Raw genomic sequence first — 20,047 nt, 5'->3', positions numbered from 1 at the left:
ACATAAACAAAATAAGAAAAGAGGGGACTGGAGAGATGGCTCAGTGGTTAAGAGCACTGACTGTTTTTCCAGAGGTCCTGAGTTCAATTCCCAACAACCACATCGTGGCTCACAACCACCTGTAAGGGATCTGATGCCCTCTTCTGGTGTGTCCAAAGACATCTACAGTGTACTCGTATACATAAAATAAATAAATCTTTAAAAAAAATTAAAAGAATAGAGTTTAGCATTTGCCCTACAGCCTGAGACAATCTGCTCTGAAAGAACAAACCAAGATTAACTTACTAGTGATGGGAAAGGCATTAGACTGAAGCTGCTCAGGTTTGAATGGGAGTCAGGAAGGCTTCTCTGAAAGGTAGCATTGAGCTGCGGGCCAAGGCAGAGGAGCAGAGGGAGAGGCATAACGCTACAGAGTCCAGAAGATAGGAATGGGCTTGAAAGATACGGTAGTTTGAATAAAAATGGCTCCCATAGGCCCATAGGGAGTAGCACCATGAGGAGGTGTGGCCTTATTGTGTCTCAGTCTCTGCTGCCTGTGGATCCAGATGTAGAATTCTCAGCTCCTTCTCCGGCACCGTGTTTGCTTGCGTGTTACTGTCTCCCTCCATAATGAGAATGGACTAAACCTCTGAACTGTAAGGCAGCCTCAGTTAAATGTTTTCCTTTAGAAGAGTTGCTGTGGTCCTGGTGTCTCTTCACAGCAATAAAACCCTAGGACAGAAGACTCAACGAAAAGAAGGATCCGTATATTTGAGGCATTGAGAGGGAGGGGAAGAATGGAGGGTACAGAGTTTGAGTGGCAAGCCTCAGTATTTGTTTATTCGTTCATTCGTTCATTTATGGTGGAGCAGAGTTACATATCGGCAACTGGTGTGTAAGTATTGCCTAACGCAGTGTTGCCTCAAACTTACCATCTTCCTGTCTTAGCCTGTCTTAGTGCTGGGATTTCAGGTATACATCGCCATGCCTAGACTTAAATTCTGCTTCTCATTCATTATTCCCCAGTTCCTCCTATCAAACACTCACAGTGCTGAACACTGTTGAACCCATGGTAGGATCTGTTAATAGATTCCATTATGCACTGAATAATAAGGATGTGCTATGCTAAAAGCCAGACGACTTACGTACATTATCAAACCTGCCAAATGGAGCTGTTCCTTCTCATTCATGATCAAGTCCCTTGCTGATAAGTAGTACAGGTGCTCTACCCATTCATTAGCTGTTGATTTACTCACTGGTTAATTGGTTAATTTATTCATTCATTTGCATTTGTTGAGCCTTGGCTCTGTGTCAGGCACTGGATATGTCAAGGCCTATGGGGAATTACCTTTACTGCTAACTAAGATGGGAAGACCTGTCCATTGTGGGAGGCACTATTCCCTGGCCGGGATACTGGACTATGTAAGTAGAGAAAGAGCATTCAGCAGCAAGCATCCATTTATCATTCTCTGCTTCATTACTGTGAATGTGTTCTGACTAGTGCTTCAAACTCCTTCTGCCTTGATTTTCCCCATCATAGAGGATTGTACCTTTGATTTCCCCACCATGATAGACTGTGCCCTTCAACTGCAAGAGAGCATGCGAGGGCCATTCCCAGTTATCAACCTGACTACATCTGGAATGAACTACAATCCAGAAATGGAGGTCACACTTGTAATCTAGATCTTGAAGCTGGAAGACACAGGCTTTTGATCTGGATCTTGAAACACAGTGGCCGTGAAAAATCTTAGGTCTAGGCAAGGTGATACATACTTTTAATCCCAGGAGACAGGCAAACAGATCTCTGAGTTCAAAGCCAGCCTGGGACAGAGCAAGTTCCAAGAATAAAACAGTTTAGGTCCAGGAGTGATGGTACACATCTTTAATCTGGGCCAAACCTTCTGCTGGAAGCCTACATAAGAACAATGGAAGAAGGAAGCTTTCCTTCTTCGCTTGCTTGCACTTACTTGCTGGCATATCTATTGGAACTTACTTCTTCAAGATCCAGGTTATGCAGTCAGCTGAAATGCCTATCCTTGAGAGACTACACAACTACTAGATTCTTGGACTTCCCATTTACAGGTGCCCATTTTTGGTTCAGTTGGACAGCAGACTGTAAGTGATTCCAATAATTTCCTTACTATATAGAGGCATTCCATAAGTTCTGTGACTCTAGAGAACCCTGACACACACAGACAGAGCACAAACCCTTTCTCCTTTAAGTTGCTTTTGTCAGGGTGTTTTATCACAGCAACAGGAAAAAGGAAGTAAGACAACAGGTAACATGAGGTGGCTCTCTGGGTGCTCACAGCATGGTGGGATATCGTGTTAAACACGAACTTCCAGTTCAAACCAGAGCGTAAATCAGTCCCTGACAATAGGGTGGTCCACAAAGATGGAGATGCTTGCCTGTGATTAGCTTCAGTGGTTACTTAGTCCACTGCTTTAGTTTTCCCCCACGATGAAGTCAGACTGATGTTTTATTGTACTCTTTGAGGTTTCTCTCCTGTCTAGTGTGCCAATTTCCGAGTCTCCAGAAAGGAAGGATCAGAGGCAGACTAGACCTGAGAGGCTGCGGGTGATGCTTCTCTCGACTCTAACAGTCATTTCAGGGCTGAAGTCTTAAAATGGAATCTGTTGGTGTTGAAGAGGGGCTGCCCCCTTATTCACTCACGCATTAAGTGAGTATCCTACTCTACCCCAGGGACTGGACAAGGGGTCAGGGACAGTCACCTCATGGGGTGGGAGACTTCAATACCTCACTCTTTCCAATAGACAGGAATCCTGGAGCTAATTGACTTAATAATCCAAATGGACCTAACAGATACTTACAGATTATTTCGCCCAAACACAAAAGAATACACATCTTCTCTGCACCTCATGGAAATTTCTCCAAAACTGATCACAAATTGGGACACAAAGTCTTAACAGATACAAAAAAAATATGAAATAACTTTTTGCATCCTAACAGACCCCCGTGGATTAATCCTGGTTACCAACAACAACAGAAACAGGCTGCCAGGCTAAATCTGAATTTCACGAAGACGATAAATAATTATTTTTTAATCATAAGCACATCTTAAGTATTTCATGAGCTACACTAAAGCACTACCCTTTGTTTATTAAGATCCAAGCTTAGCTGATCTCCTTCCATTGTATCTGTCGGTGCTGATCTCATCTTTTATAACAAGCATGAGGATGAGCAGAGATTTGCCAGAGACGCAGTCCTGCTGGAGATCCCCGGGAAAACTAGTCTGTAGCTTCACGTCCCAACAATGAAACAACTGTAACCATTCCCAGACTGTGAAGGCTCAATATATAACTTTATATATTCAGAGGCAGCTCAGACCCCAGTCCACACCATCTTCTCCTCCACTAGTTACTCAGCTTCTAGTTAGAAAGACCGTGTCCCTCCCAGAGCCTAGAATTGAGTAAAATTTCCAAGCAGAGCAGCAAGCAACATGCAAATGCTGGGCACTCAGGACTTCCTGGTCTTGGCTGAACTTGTGTGCAAGCCTGAGTCACTCACAGCCTGGGACACTGCCCCAGACTGAAAGACTTCTGGGAAAGGATGGGTGTGGCTGCAAGGATGAACTTTGAGAGCTGAACAGAAAATAACAGGTCAGCACAGAGGCTCATCATGCTGTTAGGCCTGGCTTTTATGGAATCAGACGATCCTCAGCTCTACAACACCAAGGCCTCTGAAGGGCTTAGCACTTCCAGAGGCTAAACGAATCTAAAAGGAAAACTTCAGAAGGCAAGGTTAGGTGTTTTTCCCATAGTCCTCACAGATGTGGTGTGGCTCTGTCACTTAGGATAGATCCTTGAGCTCTCTGCTCCCAAACCCCATGGGAGAGAGACCTCACCGCCTGATCAGGTGGGCACTCCTGAGGCTGCAGAGCGGAGGAGACCACCAACACTGCCCACCCCTGCCTACATCCCTGGCCCAAGAGGCAACTGTATAAGGCCTCTGGGTTCCCGTAGGGGAGGGCCCAGGAGCGGCAGGACCCCTGCGCCTGAGACACCGCCGGAACCTGAAGGAAACAGACCGGATAAACAGTTCTCTGCACCCAAATCCCGTGGGAGGGAGAGCTAAACCTTCAGAGAGGCAGACACGCCTGGGAAACCAGAAGAGACTGCACTCTGTGCACATCCAGACGCCAGAGGAAAACACCAAATGTCATCTGGAACCCTGGTGCATGGAGGCTCCCGGAAAGAGCGGCGCAGATCTTCCCGGTTGCTGCCGCCGCGGAGAGGACTTAGGCAGTACCCCACGAGCAAACTTGAGCCTTGGAACCACAGGTAGGACCAACTTTTCCCCTGCAAGAAACCTGCCTGGTGAACTCAAGACACAGGCCCACAGGAACAGCTGAAGACCTGTAGAGAGGAAAAACTACACGCCCGAAAGCAGAACACTCTGTCCCCATAACTGGCTGAAAGAAAACAGGAAAACAGGTCTACAGCACTCCTGACACACAGGCTTATAGGACAGTCTAGCCACGGTCAGAAATAGCAGAACAAAGTAACACTAGAGATAATCTGATGGCGAGAGGCAAGCGCAGGAACCCAAGCAACAGAAACCAAGACTACATGGCATCATCGGAGCCCAATTCTCCCACCAAAGCAAACAGGGAATATCCAAACACACCAGAAAAGCAAGATCTAGTTTCAAAATCATATTTGATCATGATGCTGGAGGACTTCAAGAAAGACATAAAGAACTCCCTTAGAGAACAAGTAGAAGCCTACAGAGAGGAATCGCAAAAATCCCTGAAAGAATTCCAGGAAAACACAATCAAACAGTTGAAGGAATTAAAAATGGAAATAGAAGCAATCAAGAAAGAACACATGGAAACAACCCTGGACATAGAAAATCAAAAGAAAAGACAAGGAGCTGTAGATACAAGCTTCACCAACAGAATACAAGAGATGGAAGAGAGAATCTCGGGAGCAGAAGATTCCATAGAAATCATTGACTCAACTGTCAAAGATAATGTAAAGCAGAAAAAGCTACTGGTCCAAAACATACAGGAAATCCAGGACTCAATGAGAAGATCAAACCTAAGGATAATAGGTATAGAAGAGAGTGAAGACTCCCAGCTCAAAGGACCAGTAAATATCTTCAACAAAATCATAGAAGAAAACTTCCCTAACCTAAAAAAAGAGATACCTATAGGCATACAAGAAGCCTACAGAACTCCAAATAGATTGGACCAGAAAAGAAACACCTCCTGTCACATAATTGTCAAAACACCAAACGCACAAAATAAAGAAAAAATATTAAAAGCAGTAAGGGAAAAAGGTCAAGTAACATATAAAGGCAGACCTATCAGAATCACACCAGACTTTTCGCCAGAAACTATGAAGGCCAGAAGATCCTGGACAGATGTCATACAGACCCTAAGAGAACACAAATGCCAGCCCAGGTTACTGTATCCTGCAAAACTCTCAATTAACATAGATGGAGAAACCAAGATATTCCATGACAAAACCAAATTTACACAATATCTTTCTACAAATCCAGCACTACAAAGGATAATAAAGGGTAAAGCCCAACATAAGGAGGCAAGCTATACCCTAGAAGAAGCAAGAAATTAATCATCTTGGCAACAAAACAAAGAGAAGAAAAGCACACAAACATAACCTCACATCCAAATATGAATATAACAGGAAGCAATAATCACTATTCCTTAATATGTCTCAACATCAATGGCCTCAACTCCCCAATAAAAAGACATAGATTAACAAACTGGATACGCAATGAGGACCCTGCATTCTGCTGCCTACAGGAAACACACCTCAGAGACAAAGACAGACACTACCTCAGAGTGAAAGGCTGGAAAACAACTTTCCAAGCAAGTGGTCGGAAGAAGCAAGCTGGAGTAGCCATTCTAATATCAAATAAAATCAATTTTCAATTAAAAGTCATCAAAAAAGATAAGGAAGGACACTTCATATTCATCAAAGGAAAAATCCACCAAGATGAACCCTCAATCCTCATCTTCGGTTGGTTTATATACAAGTGCAATTTCTGGGCTTGAAAGTAAAATGATGCTATCTGGTGCTGGATAGAGGAGCCTTATTTTTTATTATGGCAGCTTGCTATTTTTGTAACATGGTGATTTGGTTGAACACCATAAAGTACAGTAGTAACTGAAAAAAAAAAAAACTACTGGGGCTAGAGAGATTGCTCAGCGGTTAGGAACACTGATTGTTCTTCCAGAGGTCCTGGATTCAATTCCCAGCAACCACATGGTGGCTCACAACCATCTGTAAAGTGATCAGATGCCTTCTTCTGGTGTGTCTGAAGACAGCTACAATGTATTTATATGCATAAAATAAATAATTATTGGAAAAAAATAGGATAGATCCTTACTAACAGTAATGGGATTGTAATAAGGGACAGGAACTGCCCGTGTAGGCTGGGGAAGTAACTCAATGGATAAAGCATTTATTGTACAAGCCAGGTCCAGGATTCAGAGTCCCAGAACCCATGTAAAAGTTGAGTAGGTGTCACAGCCCACCTGAAATCCCAGCATGTGGGAGGCAAAAGCAGAGTTCTATCAATGTTTTATACAATAAGAAGGGAGCCCAGTTATGCTAAATGATTTGCCTAGGCTAAATATGTTCTTAGAAAGTGACAGGAGCGGGCTGGAGAGATGGCTCAGCGGTTAAGAGCACCCGACTGCTCTTCCAGAGGTCATGAGTTCAATTCCCAGCAACCACATGGTGGCTCACAACCATCTGTAAAGAGATCCGATGCCCTTTTCTGGTGTATCTGAAGACAGCTACAGTGTACTTATATATAATAAATAAATAAATCTTTAAAAAAAAAAAAAAAGAAAGTGACAGGAGCGACACCCAGCTGTGACCTCAAAGCATAAGGTCATAACTCCTGAAATATGATAAAAAATGACCTTTTGTAAGTAACACTCTGTCCCATGACCCCGTTTTACACCTAGGGAGGAAGTGTGGGGTAGCAGAGGGTTAGAGCATGGGCTCAAGGCCAGAGTACCTGAGTTTAAATTCCACCTGTGCTTTACCCCTATGTGACCATGAGCAAGAGTTTCCATGTCAATGTCTGTAGGCCCAAGATAGTGAGATATTACACAAGAATCTGAGACAAGGGAAAAGGAGATAAACCAGTGGGTACATGGGGAGAGATTACCCACATGCACTCTGCCTGGTGTTGGTGTTTTCCAGAGAGCTAGTTTCTTCATAGCCTAGGCTGGCCCAAGGCTTGACTTTGTAGCCCATGCTGGCTTAGAATGCTCAGTGGTCCTCTGGACGGCTGAATTTTTCTTTTTTCTTTTTCTTTTTTTTTTTTTTTCGGAGCTGGGGACCGAACCCAGGGCCTTGCACTCGCTAGGCATGCGCTCTACCACTGAGCTAACCCCAACCCCAACGGCTGAATTTTTAGGAGAAAGACAAGGTGATCACTGTTTGATGACACCCTTGAGTTCTTGTATTAACTTGGGCTTAATGCTTACTGCTTTTCCCCTTATCAAGACCTCTGGAGTCCAATTGGACAAGATTGACTTTGACATTAACCTTCTTTCTTCCCTCTGGAGTGTGTGTGTGTGTGTGTGTGTGTGTGTGTGTGTGTGTGTGTGTGTGCATGTAGGGGAATATTTATATGTGCTTGCATGTAGAACCCAGAGGTCAACTTTGGGTGCCATTCCTTACATTGCTCTTTTTTTTTTTTTCAGACAGACTCTCACTGGCCTAAAGTTCATTGACTTAACTAAGCTAGTGAGTCATCAAACCCTAGCTAGCTTCTGCCTGTCTTTACCTCCCCAGCTCTGGGATTACAGATACATGCCAGTGTGATTTTTTTTAAATTTTTTTTAAAATGTGGGTTCTAGGGATTGAACTTGGTTTCTCATGCTTGCTCAACAAGCACCTTGCTGACTGGGCTGCCTTCCCAGCCCTTTCTCTTCCCTTTCGAACTTTAAGACTACTGATCTGAAATAAATACAGGAGGAAGATAAAGGCAAAGTCACTAAATGTGTGGGAGGCCAGGCATGTGGCCCATGGAGGCAAGAGAATCTCTATGACTTCAAGGCCAGTCGGGTGTATAACACAAGTTCTAGGCCAACCAAGGCCGCGCAGTGAGACTCTGTCTCAAAACAACTAATGAAACAAAGCAAACAAACAAAAAGAACACAAAATATTCAGGAGCCGGACCTTGGAAATGGTTACACATGATTTCTTAGTATGGCTGGTGCAACTAGTAAATGAGGCCCCTGTGACCCTGGAGCTTAGGAATTAACATTCTGTGGAAGGAGGGGGAAGTCACTGCAAAGTTCCCAGTCTTCAGGCTGTGTTTATTGAGCCCTTCTGTGTGCCTGACATTGTGCAGGATCCTAGGATAAATATTGAGGTCCCCATGTGGGAACCTGATATAGTTGTCTCCTGAGAGGCTCTGGCAGAACATACAGAACATACAAATACAGAGACGAATGCTTGCAGTCGACCATTGAACTGAGAACAAGGTCCTCAATGGGTGAGTTAGAGAAAGGATTGAAGTAGCTGAAGGGCTTTGCAACCCCATACAAGCAACAATGGCAACCAACCAGAGCTCCCAGGGACACAATCCAAGGAGTACACATGGACAGACCCATGACTCCAGCTGCATATGTAACAGAGGATGACCTTGTTGGGCATCAGTGGGAGGAGAGGCCCTTGGTCCTGCCAAGGCTGGATGCTCCAGTGTAAGGGAATGCTAGGGCGGGGAGGTGGGAAGGGGTGGGCAGTTGGGTGTGAGAACAGCCTCATAGAAGCAAGGGGAGGGGGACTGGGATGGAAGCTTATGGACAGGAAACCAGGAAAGGGGATAACATTTGAAATGTAAATAAAAAATATCCAATAAAAAAATATTGAGGTCCCTGGTACAAGAACCTTGATCAATGTCTTCAGGAAGAGGAACAACTATGACAGAGGGTGCTCCTAAGGAAGAGACCATTAAACTGAGATCTGAAGGGTAAGTAGGGTTGGCTTGATCAGGAGACCAAGTAGAACTGCTTTGCAGCCTTCAAAGCTAATATCCAGCAGAGACACTGATCTGCTCTCAGGGATCTTTGTCAGAGTTTCCAGTAAAATTCCATGGGCTGCAGGGTTTGGTTGGGTTGGGTTGGGTTGGATTTTTGATGTGGGGGCTTTCTGTAGCCCCAGCTGACCTGTGACTTGATTCTGTAGCTCATGGCTTAGAACTTTCAGTGACTCTCTAGACTTCTGGATTTTCAGGAGAAAGATCGGGTAACCAATGTTAACATTTTCAGTAAGGGGACAAATCATCTCTGTTTCCAGACAGAAAAATATGAAGAAAAGTAATACAACCTTGATGATACCTCTGAGAGAACATGAAACTCAATCTAATTATGAAAGCATATCAGACCACCATCAGGCATGGTGGCACAGGCCTCTAATCCCAGCACTTGGGTAGCTGATTGAAGAGGATTGCCAAGAGTCTGAAGCCAGCCTGGGCTACACAGGGACTTCTAGACCAGCCTGGGATACCAAACAAGTCTCTCTCCCTTCCTCCTTCCCTCTTTCCCTCCATCCCTTCTTCTCTCCTTCCCTCTCTCTGTCCTCAGTCAGAGTGTAGTAAACTTGATCTAACAAACACTCCAACAAAGATATGGCAGAGAGAAGGTGGGGAGGAACATAAGCCAAAATAGAAGGGCATTTCTGTAAAATATTTGTGGGTTTTTCCAATTTGGCATAAAATATTTCTTCAAATACACGAGCTTTCCAGAAAACAAAGAGAGAGGAACAGTCTCAGACAGGAGTGGACTAAAGAGACAGGGCTACATGAGCGTACTTGAGACACCTGGAAAACACTGGATATACACGGTTGGATGATGGTGCTGTGTGACTGTTATGTTCCCCACATTCCACTATCGTACTGGGGTTGTGGAAGAAATGTCCTGCTCTAGAAATACAGACCAAAGGCTATCCAGAAGAAAGGGCATGACTGCAACTTCCTTCCAGCAGACCACAGAAATAGAGAAGCAGATGGGCCAAGAAGTCCATAATTGGTGAAAGTGAGTGAAAGATACACAGTTCTTTGTAGTATTTTAAATTCCTGTTAATTTGGGAGTATTTTTCTTCCAAATAAAATGTTCTAAGTGTTTTTGATAAATAGAGAGTGGTATCATGCTATGACTAGCCCAGGCCTGGTGGCCATCAATAGCCCAGCCTGCTTGCACCTGAGAGCCCCAGGGAGCAGTGCATTCCCACAGCCATCTTACGGGGAGAGCATACCTCTTCTGTGTTGGGGACATTGGCGATCTTTTTGGAGTGTGCGACGTGGCCCACGACACCCATGTCCAAAGGGAAGACAATCTCGGAGTCTGGCATCACCAAGCAGTCCTCTAGGACGGCATCCTTGTGGACGTTGAAGAGCCTGGTGGCTAGCTCTGCAATGCCATTGCGGGTCCTGTACATGAACAGGCTCATGCGGTCAGCCCGCAGGAGGAAGCAGAGCTTCTTCATGACATTGAACGTGCATTTCTCGGCCTGTAAGTTCTCCTGAAAGTCCCGCAGGAGGTCAAAGATGATCTCACTCTCCTCCACCCTGTTCACATCGTGGTAGTTGCTGAAGTCCACGGCTGCCTCCTTGGCCCCGAGGAGGTCTGAGACGACCTTCCCCCGGTAGTGAAAATTATAGTATTGTTTGGCAAAGCCAATATTTGAATCCAGGAACTTTTCTACCTCCTCTGCTGTCACCTCACCCATGGCTAAGATGACCTCTAGCTGCTCCCAAGGAGAGGCTCAGGCTCCGGCCTTTCCAGGGCAGTTTCCAAGCAAATGGATTTCAATATGTCCCACCTCAATCTGACCTTCTCTGGGTCTTGTCTGTAAATTACACTGAGGAGGCCACACAGGAGCAGGGGCAAGCTGGGGGGATTAAGTTATTAATATATCTGAGAAGATCATGAGGATCAGTATGTTCCAGATGCTGCTGGACCTGGAAGAGAGAAGGGGTGTGGCTCCGTTCCACCCTGGTCCGATAAGAGCTGAGAGGAGAGACATCTACACTGAGCATAACTTCTTCACAGGATGTGACAGGCAGCTCAGGAGCAGCCTAACACTGTCCTATAAATGTGTCCTCGCTGCCCTTGGTGGCTGTTTGAACCCATGACATCAATGACTGACAATTTAGGAGATTTGTTTGACTTCTTGGACAATAAGAAGAGTTAACAAGTCAAACTACAATCCTCCATTCAGGAAGGACCAGAGTTTTGAGACAGCTCCCTGCAAGCCTCCTCCTCAACCATTCCCCCAAGTAGAACCTTCTAGTCTTTGGCTGTGATTAAACTATACTGACAAAGAGCAACTTAGGAGAGAAAGAGTGTGTCTGTGTTCACAGTTTCAGGTTACAGCCCATCATTTGTGGGGGGCTGGGGGTGGGGGCAGTATGGCAGCAGGAGCTTGAGACAGCTGGTCACCTTACACTCACGATCAAGAGCAAAGAGAGAGAATGAATGAGTGCATGCATGACCACTTGCTTGCTTGTCCTTGGGCTTGATTATCTAGCCTTCTACAGTTCAGAACCCCTGCCTAGGGAATGGCACTGCCCAAAGTAGGTCGTCTTCTCCACCAATCAATACCCCTGAAGGACATGCCTGTAGGCTGATGTAGTGCAGAGAGACAGTGCTTCAGTGAGACAATGTGCCCAGGTGGTTCTAAGTTGTGTTGATTTGACAATTAAAGCTAACAACCTCCCTACACTCACTCCTTCTTTCCCTGTCTCCCAGCTGTGGGGCTTCAGTGGCCATGGTTGTTACCCGGCTGCTAGTTATCTGTGTATCATAGTCTAAGTCTTTATTGGGTTTGGATTTTAATGATGTTCTAATTTTAGTATTCTAAGGACCCTTATTAAAAAACACACCTTCCATGGTTATTCTTTTATTACAAAAATTTAATACATGCTCTCTGTAGAAAATAATGAAAAGGGACAATTAAAACCACACGTAATCCTACTGCTCAGAGGTAACTGCTTAACAGTGAGGTTCTGGTCCTTTCCAGAGACTCTAACCTTTAAAAGTTTATTTCCGTTCAATTTGATCTTTCTCCTGGTGCTTTAATGTGCTTTCTCTAGCTCTACCCCTGTGCTTCTTGGATGGTTAATCGGAAACGCACACCACTGTCGGTAGGCTCTCAACTCTAGAGAATCTAGAAACACCAGAATTCTCATCAGTGTACTTCTCCTCCACAAAAAGGGGTAGGAAAGAGCACCCCGTCTCTGTCCAAACCTTATTTTAGCTTCTGTGGCAGCCCTATGCTGTGTGCAGTGCCTCACAGTGCCTATAAACACTGTGGAATGCACAGTTATAAACAGTTGCTGGCCCTTTGAACTTTGTGAAGTGGACTTCATTGTAAAGTGGATTACTCCCTCTGTTGTATAGAGTGTAATAAACCCTCGGGGGTATTGCACTCATTTAGTTCCATGTACAAAGGTGTCCCTCTCCACCCAATGGCAAACCCTGCGACTTCTGCACAGACGAACTTCGCAAAGCCCTCAGTTCAGCCCGTTTGTGATTTTCATCAGTCTCGTCATGTGTGGTGGTAGTTTGTTCATTCTTGTTGGCTCTTCAGCCTTCCAGCAATGACGTGAACACATCACAGAAATATCCACCTATTATGTTTAAAGGGGGAAAGAAAAGAGCGCCCTTTACTTGGACAGTCCATATGACAATCTGACCTTCTCTCAACCAGATGCCGTGCCTTACCGAACACCTTGTTCAATCTTACCCAGTTAGTTCTGCTCAGTCTGCAGACTGTAAGGTTTTTGTACTGATCATCATGCCTTGTTACCTTAGCCTAAGGAAGCACCTCTCTGCCTTCCCTTGGCTCCTTCTCATCATCCTGCCCTATTTCCTTTATTGTGTTTATTCCTTCCAGAAATTCTCTCGGCTTCCCTCTTGTCCTCCCTCCCCACCGGACTGGAAGATTCATGAGGTCAAGGACCTATCAGGGTTTGTCCTCGAGGTCTTCCAGGGTCACCTGGCACATCCTTGGTGTTCAGCCAAGTTTTTGAAGCCATTTAAGAAAGTTTTTATTTAGAATTTTTATATGCTCTTGACTATTAAACTTTAGAAGATACAGGATGACAAAAAAAGAAAAGATCAAAATTAAAATTTGTTGCCCACTTAAAGGTTTTTAGAATACTTTCACACACCAGACTGTAACATGCTTTTTCCTTCTTTACTGAGTATCTTGAATGTCTTTCAAAGGTACGTCTCATTCATTGTAATGACGGCGGAATTTTCCTCTGTGCTGTATCACTATCCTCTACGTTCCTAACCTTGGCCCCACTGACATTTGGAGTCCAGTAAGTCTTCATTGTAGGGAGTTGTCCTATATACCTAATCACTAAATGCTAGAGGAGTCCCCTGATATTGTGACCATTAAAAATACTGTTGACATTTCCCTATGCCCCCTGAGAGGTAAATGAGTCTCCATAATTAGATATTTTGGCTTCTTTCAAAAATATTTTTTAAATGTGCATGTCTGCATGCATGTTTGTGCATGTGTGTGCTAGTACCCACAGAGGCCAGAAGAGGGCGTTAGATTCCATGAAGCTGGAGTTACAGGCAGCTGTGAACACCCAATATGAGTGCTATGAATCAAAGTTGTGGTAGGAGAATGCCAGCTTGCCCAGGAAGGGTCCAGAGAGCAGGACAATCTACTAAGACAAAGATATAAGTTACTGTAGGAATGGAGGAAAGTGAGGACAGTGTGCACGATGGTGTCTAGAACTAGAATGGGGTTAAAGAAGAAAGATTAGTATTTGAAGCCAGCCTGGGCTACATAGGAAGCTTTGAGGCCAACACAAACTATGCAGTAAGGCTCTGTCTCAAAAACAGAAGACGAAACAAGACAGAAGGTCACTAGGCATATGTCTTAGTTAGGATTTTACTGCTGTGAACAGACACCATGACCAAGGCAACTCTTATAAGGACAACATTTAATTGGGGCTGGGGTACAGGTTCAGAGGCTCAGTCCATTATCATCAAGGCGGGAGCAGGGCAGCGTCCAGGCAGGCATGGTGCAGGAGGAGCTGAGAGTTCTACATCTTCATCTGAAGGCTGCTAGCAGAAGACTAACTTCCAGGCTGCTAGGATGAGTGAGGGTCTCAAAGCCCACATCCACAGTGACACACCTACTGTGACAAGGCCACACCTCCAAATAGTGTCACTCCCTCGGCCAAGCATATTCAAACTATGACAGCCTGGTGTTGCATGACTGCTATTCCCAGGACTTGTGAGGCTGAGGCAGAGGAATGAGAATTAGAGACAACTTTATACCGTTTAATAAGACCACGAGCCTCTTTTATGTAAATTACTTAAAATTTCCAAACCTTACTTGGCCTACTTATAAAATTAGAAGAAGTTCACATGACTATTGTGGGGATTAAATGAGAGAGCACAGTATCATACAATAAATGAGGTAATGTAATATATATAATACAAAGCCACGATGTGAACATTAAGCTGGACCATACAAAGCTGACAGAAATTTTGATTCCTCACACAAATGGTAGCATGTTCAACTGGATAGTAATTAGTCAGCTATTTCTAGTTATTTTGACCATAAAATAATTGTCTCCCCATATAGGTGGCAAGCTCCATGCCAATGGCACCAGCTTCCATCGTAGTCCCTGTTCCATTGCTGGGAAGAGACACTGTGACTTATAAAAGAAAGCACTTAGTTGGGATAGATTATAGTTCCAGAGGTTTAGTCTATCGTGGCAGGGAGCATGATGGCCTGCGGGCAGACACTGGAGCAGAAACTGAGAGCTAGATCCTAATCAGTAGAGAGTCTGAGACTGGCATGGGCTTTTGAAATCTCCCAGTGACCAGCTTCCTCTAACACCTCCTCCAAGGCCACATTTTCTAATCCTTCTAATCCTTTCCAATAGTGCCACTCCCTGATGACTAAGCATCCAAATATATGAGTCTATGCGGTACACTCAAACGCGGCAAGGAACATCGCTTATACAAGAAGCTCACTCTGGATCTAGGACAGCAGCAGCAAAGAGGCTGTTGTAAGACAAAATACATGTGAGCCATGCTGTGTGATGGGAAGAGGGTGGCAGGAGGTACAGTGGTAACCTTGTCTAATCTCTGTGTCACTGGGATTCTCTAGGCATCAGCCAGTGTCCCTATACCAGAAATTTCACTGACATTAGGTGCTGCTTTGGTTTGCATTTCCTGATGAAGGACCTTTCTCCCCTGGACTTGTAAAACCCCGCCTCCTCCAGGAAGCCACAGAGGCATACTTCCCTGACAGCATAGCTGCCTTTAGCATAGCTGAACAACCTTGCAGGGCCTCCACCCTCTCTTTACACACACCGGCTCACTCCCAAATGTCACTTATTCTTACCCTTGACCTAGAGTTGATGTCCATTCTTAGCTGGCCACATGTTACCTAATTTTATTCAAGTTAGATATGTTTCCTCTTGAGTTTGGGAAAGTCTCTGTGTTTTACTTTGAGGATCTAACCTGGAGAAATGACTTGCCAAGGCTTGCCCTTATTTTCATTTTGCAGCCCTTTCTCCCCTAAAGCTCAAATTCTCAATGATTCTATTACCTTTTATTTTTCCTTTTAAGTTAGGAACTTTGGGGATATGGTAGTTTTCTAGGACAGCAACAAAGTCCTTGAGACTGGGACTTCCAAAGAACAGAGGTTTATTGAGGTCACAGTTCTACAACGTCAAGAATACAGTGCTTTGGCAAAGTCCTTCACAGTTCTTGGCCACTGGGACCGGGAGTGGGAGGGATCACTTGTCAATGCAAGAAGTCAGAAGGTTTTCAAAAGCTTGGCCTCCTTGTTTTAGGGGATCTGTTGCCTCGGAATACCTCAGAAATGATATCAATCCCTTTTACAAAGAATCTTCCAGAGCTGGAGAGATAGCTCAATGGTTAAGCACACCAACTGCTCTTCCAGAGGTCCTGAGTTCAATTCCCAGCAACCACGTAGTGGCTCACAACCATCTGTAATGGGGTCTGGTGTGTCTAAAGACAGCTACAGTGTGCTCATATACATAAAATAAATAGATAAATCTTTTTAAAAAGGGGGGGGATGTTACAGGTTTCTATGCCCCCACCACCACCCCTTCAAGGTCCTACCATACCAAGGACCAAGATTTCAGCATGCGAAACACATTCATAGCAACTCCCAAGAGGTGCAGCCAAAACAGATTGACAACAGCATGGAAAGACAGCAGGTGAGAACACACATTTAGTCAGCCATCCAAGCCAGAGAGCTGAGTTTGAACCCTGTTCCTTCAGTGAACATTTTTTTTTTTACCTTAGGGGAAGTTATTTAAACCGCTGTATCAGTTTCTTTATTTGCAAAGGATAGATAACAATGACATTTATTAACAGAATTGCTGGGAGACTGATATCGAGGCTGATATACCAAACCACGGACAGCAGGGTCTCAGTAAACACAGCTATCAAAAATGATCACGTAAGCCAAACGTGAGGCAGTATTCATTTGCTTTCTGTTGCTGTGATAAAACAGCCCTGGCCAAGGGGGGGGGGGGAGGGGGTGGTGGCACTTATCTGGCTTCCACTTTCAGGTCACAGTCCCCCGCTGAGGACAATCAGGACGGGAAGTGCAGCAGGAGTCACAGAGGAATGCTGCTTACAGGCTCCTGCTTACCTCATTTATACATCACAGCCCCATCTGCCTAGAGATGGTGCTGCCCAGAGTAGGCGGGGCTCTCCCACATCAATTATTTAGAAGACATCTCACGGACCAGCCACAGGACATTTGGACCACAGCAACTCTTCATTTGAGGTTCTCCCTTCCCAGCTGACTCTAGGTTGTATTAATTTGAAAATAAAGATTAATGAGGACAGTGACAGACACACCCATCTCTCTAATATCTTCTTATTTTCTTTTGAGATAGGGTCTCATAGTATACCCCACACTCTCTCTTGTCTGTGGTCCCAAAAGCCATCTCTCCTGGCTCTGTTCCCTCCTTCGCTGTGTCCCTCTCCTTTTAATTTCTTGGGAGACAGCGGTTCACATGCCGCAGCCTACTGAATCTGGGAGCTGTGCACTAGCATGCCTGGCTCCTTTTATTGAAACAAACTGTTATTATTACATTTTCATGATATAGGAAATTTGAAAGGTACAGGCAAATAAGGAGAATACAGCAGTTATCACCCAGAGACATATCTTCCTTCCCCTTCCCTTCCCTCTCTTTTTTTCCCCTCCACACACTTTTCTTTCTTTTTTCTAAAAGTGACTCATCCACTTTAGGCTAGCTTCGAACTCACTACATAGCTGAGGATTCTTTGGCTTTGATCCTCCTGCCTCCGATGCTGGGATTACAGGCATGAGTCACTATGCAGTACTGGGGATTGAACCCAGGGTTTCATGCACGTCAGGCAAGCCCTCTACCAGCTGAGCTAGCCTCCATCTTTCTTTCCCAATTATGCAATTTTTAAAAATGAAACTGTGGTTATACAGTACTTTTTGTCTTGTCTTGTTTTGTTTGTTTGAGGCAGGGTTTCTCTGTGTGCTCCTGGCTGTCCTAGAACTGATTCTGTAGACAAGGCCAGCTTCTAATTCAGAGATCTACCTGCTTCTGCCTCCCAAGTACTGGAATTAAAGGTATGTGCCACCACTGCCTGGCTCACTTTCTAATTTCCTTGATCAAACTCTTGACCAGAAAGAGAACAAGTGCAAGTCTAATGCTGTAAGATGTTGTCTTGGCTATCTGACAGAGTTTAATCAAATAATTCAAAAGTCAATTTTTAATTTTTTTTTAATTTTTCCTTCTTTTCTTTTATTGGATATTTTCTTTATTTACATTTCAAATGTTATTTCCTCTCCCAGTTTCCCCTCTGGAAACCCCCTATCCCATCCCTCTAAAAGTCAATATTCTAATGCCAAGTTCACGTTTCATTTCAAGTGCCCATCTCCTACAGTTCTTAGCCTATGTTCTTGAAAGCAACCTGGATACTGTAGCTTGAGATTGCTTATTTTCTGTACTCAAATATTTATAACAAGTGATGTGAGCTCCTTTCCCAGTGGGTATGAGAATCACATTTCTCTTCTTTCTCCAAATCAAATTTTATATATTCCAAGTGCCCACTCTGCAGTGCTGGCAGGACATTCGATCCCAATCGTTCTAATTGGTGGTCCACCTTATGATCGAGTGAAGGTTTGCTTGGTCAGCCCATAAGAACCTTCAGGCTGTTAGTCCACTTTGATGGCATGGTCCCCTGGAATGTACTGAGTTTCCTCTCAGCTGGGGCTCAGAAGCCTTGCAGTGCTTGGCCTTCCTAGTATGGGTCCCCCTTTCTCTGGAGCACCAACTGCGTAAGAGCGTAAGGGATGATGCTACCTCTCCAGTGAAGGGAAATCTCAAAGCTACTTCATTAAAAAAATCCCACAAAGCATAGTTTTTTTTTTCTTAACCTTACAGAAGAAGGTTCTTTAATTTTTTAAAAAAAATCTTATTTTTTTCCTAGCTAGTTGGCTTTTCCACTCAAAGAAAATTTTCTTTCAAGGCTAATCATAGAAATGGTTGCTTCATGGCGCCTGAGAATGTTGATTTTTCCTCCCCTGTTGTATAATAGCCCCCAAGTGGTCCTGAAAGACTAGACCCTTTTAGGGACTGAGGGTGACAGGTGGAGGAAGAGTATCTATAGTTATAAAAAGAATACTAGCAGAATAGGAATATAGGTGAGTCACTGCCTTGACTCAGATGCCAACACCAAAAAGAAAAGAGAAAAAAAATTCCCCAAATCCCCTCTGAACATCGGTTAAATCTTTACATTGTTTTTAAAATGTATAGTTTCACCTGAGAAGTAATGAGAAAAACTGCACATGGAAGGCGACAGAGGAAGCTGCTATAGAGGGTGTCTCTAGAAAGGGATAAAAATGAATTAGTAAAGGAGGGTGTGAGAGAGGGTTACTTTCCCCCGATGAACATCCAGGGTTTTATACATCCTAAGGACATGCTATCCTCTAAACTCCATCCTCAGATTGCCATTAATCTTGAGTTTAACTTGACTCTGTGTCACTTACTTTTAAAAGCAATAAGACTGATTTTCCCCCCAAAAGTAAAACATCTATATAGACTGTTAGAAACAGATCATTAAATATCAGGGCACCCCAACATCAGAGGGTTTTAGAAACCAGTAGCCTGTCCCACTGGAAGGTCAGAAGTGCTGAGGGGAGAATCCTGATAGGGCCCTTAACTGAAATGATTCTTTGCCCGCTCATAATGCCCCGAGGCTACTCTTTGATAGAGATGTTTAGGGAAGAATACATTATAACTGACACACGTTGCTCTCAGGCTGCCACACTCAACTTCCAGGACCGGAAGAGTAGCAGAAGGGCCAATGCTCAGGCTTAGACAGGAGGTTGAAGAGATCTAGGTGCTGAGTGGCCAGGCTGCTGACCTGTTGTTAAAGCAGATTATTAGGCAATTCAGCAGCAGCCTGGAAACTGGTTATCTTCTCCCAGAGCACCACTGAAGGGAAGATGGACGTTCAGGCCAAAGTCTGGTTCTGTGGAATGTTTTCCTGGGGAGATGCAGCAGGGAGCAGCAGCTGGGAAGGGTGAAAGGGGAGGGAAAGCCACAATGGCTGACCTACGGCGGAATCCTTGCTTCAGTCCCTGGCCCCCGGACATGGTTGAGAGTTCTTAGGTTTGAGCATCTGATAGGTTCCTTCAAACTTCGTATCTGTTCCACCTGCTTTTTGGTGGCATCGTCCTGACAAATAATATCTTTTTTTTTTTTTTTTGGTTCTTTTTTTCGGAGCTGGGGACCGAACCCAGGGCCTTGCGCTTCCTAGGCAAGCGCTCTACCACTGAGCTAAATCCCCAACCCCGACAAATAATATCTTGATGAATATTGTGACTCTCAGTTTCTTCATCTGTAACAAAGATTGGCACAGACTGACAAAAAAGAAGACAGACCATTGCTTTTACTAAATCTGGCCAGCCTTTACTGGTTTCTGTTGAGTTCGGGGATGAGAGGAGATTTTTTTTTTTATTCGCCAGGGTTGTGATTTAAGAAACTGGGCTTTGC

The 20,047-nt window shown here is 44.4% G+C and overlaps 1 protein-coding gene across 1 annotated transcript in view; it reads right to left on the bottom strand.

Annotated features, from left to right (window-relative positions):
• Window positions 1-10,826, bottom strand: part of Pde6a (phosphodiesterase 6A) — a 77,100-nt gene extending 66,274 nt beyond the window's left edge. The window contains 1 exon segment of the mRNA NM_001107386.2: window positions 10,246-10,826. Within this exon segment, the coding sequence (NP_001100856.1) occupies window positions 10,246-10,719 (474 nt within the window). The 5' untranslated portion in view covers window positions 10,720-10,826.
• Between the last annotated feature and the right edge of the window lie 9,221 nt (window positions 10,827-20,047).

The sequence above is a fragment of the Rattus norvegicus genome, chromosome 18, assembly GCF_021556685.1.
Source record: "Rattus norvegicus strain SHRSP/BbbUtx chromosome 18, alternate assembly SHRSP_T2T, whole genome shotgun sequence".
NCBI classification, from domain to species: Eukaryota; Metazoa; Chordata; class Mammalia; order Rodentia; family Muridae; genus Rattus; species Rattus norvegicus.
The sequence above is the reverse complement of the archived record's forward strand: the minus strand, read 5'-3'. Positions and strand labels throughout refer to the sequence as shown.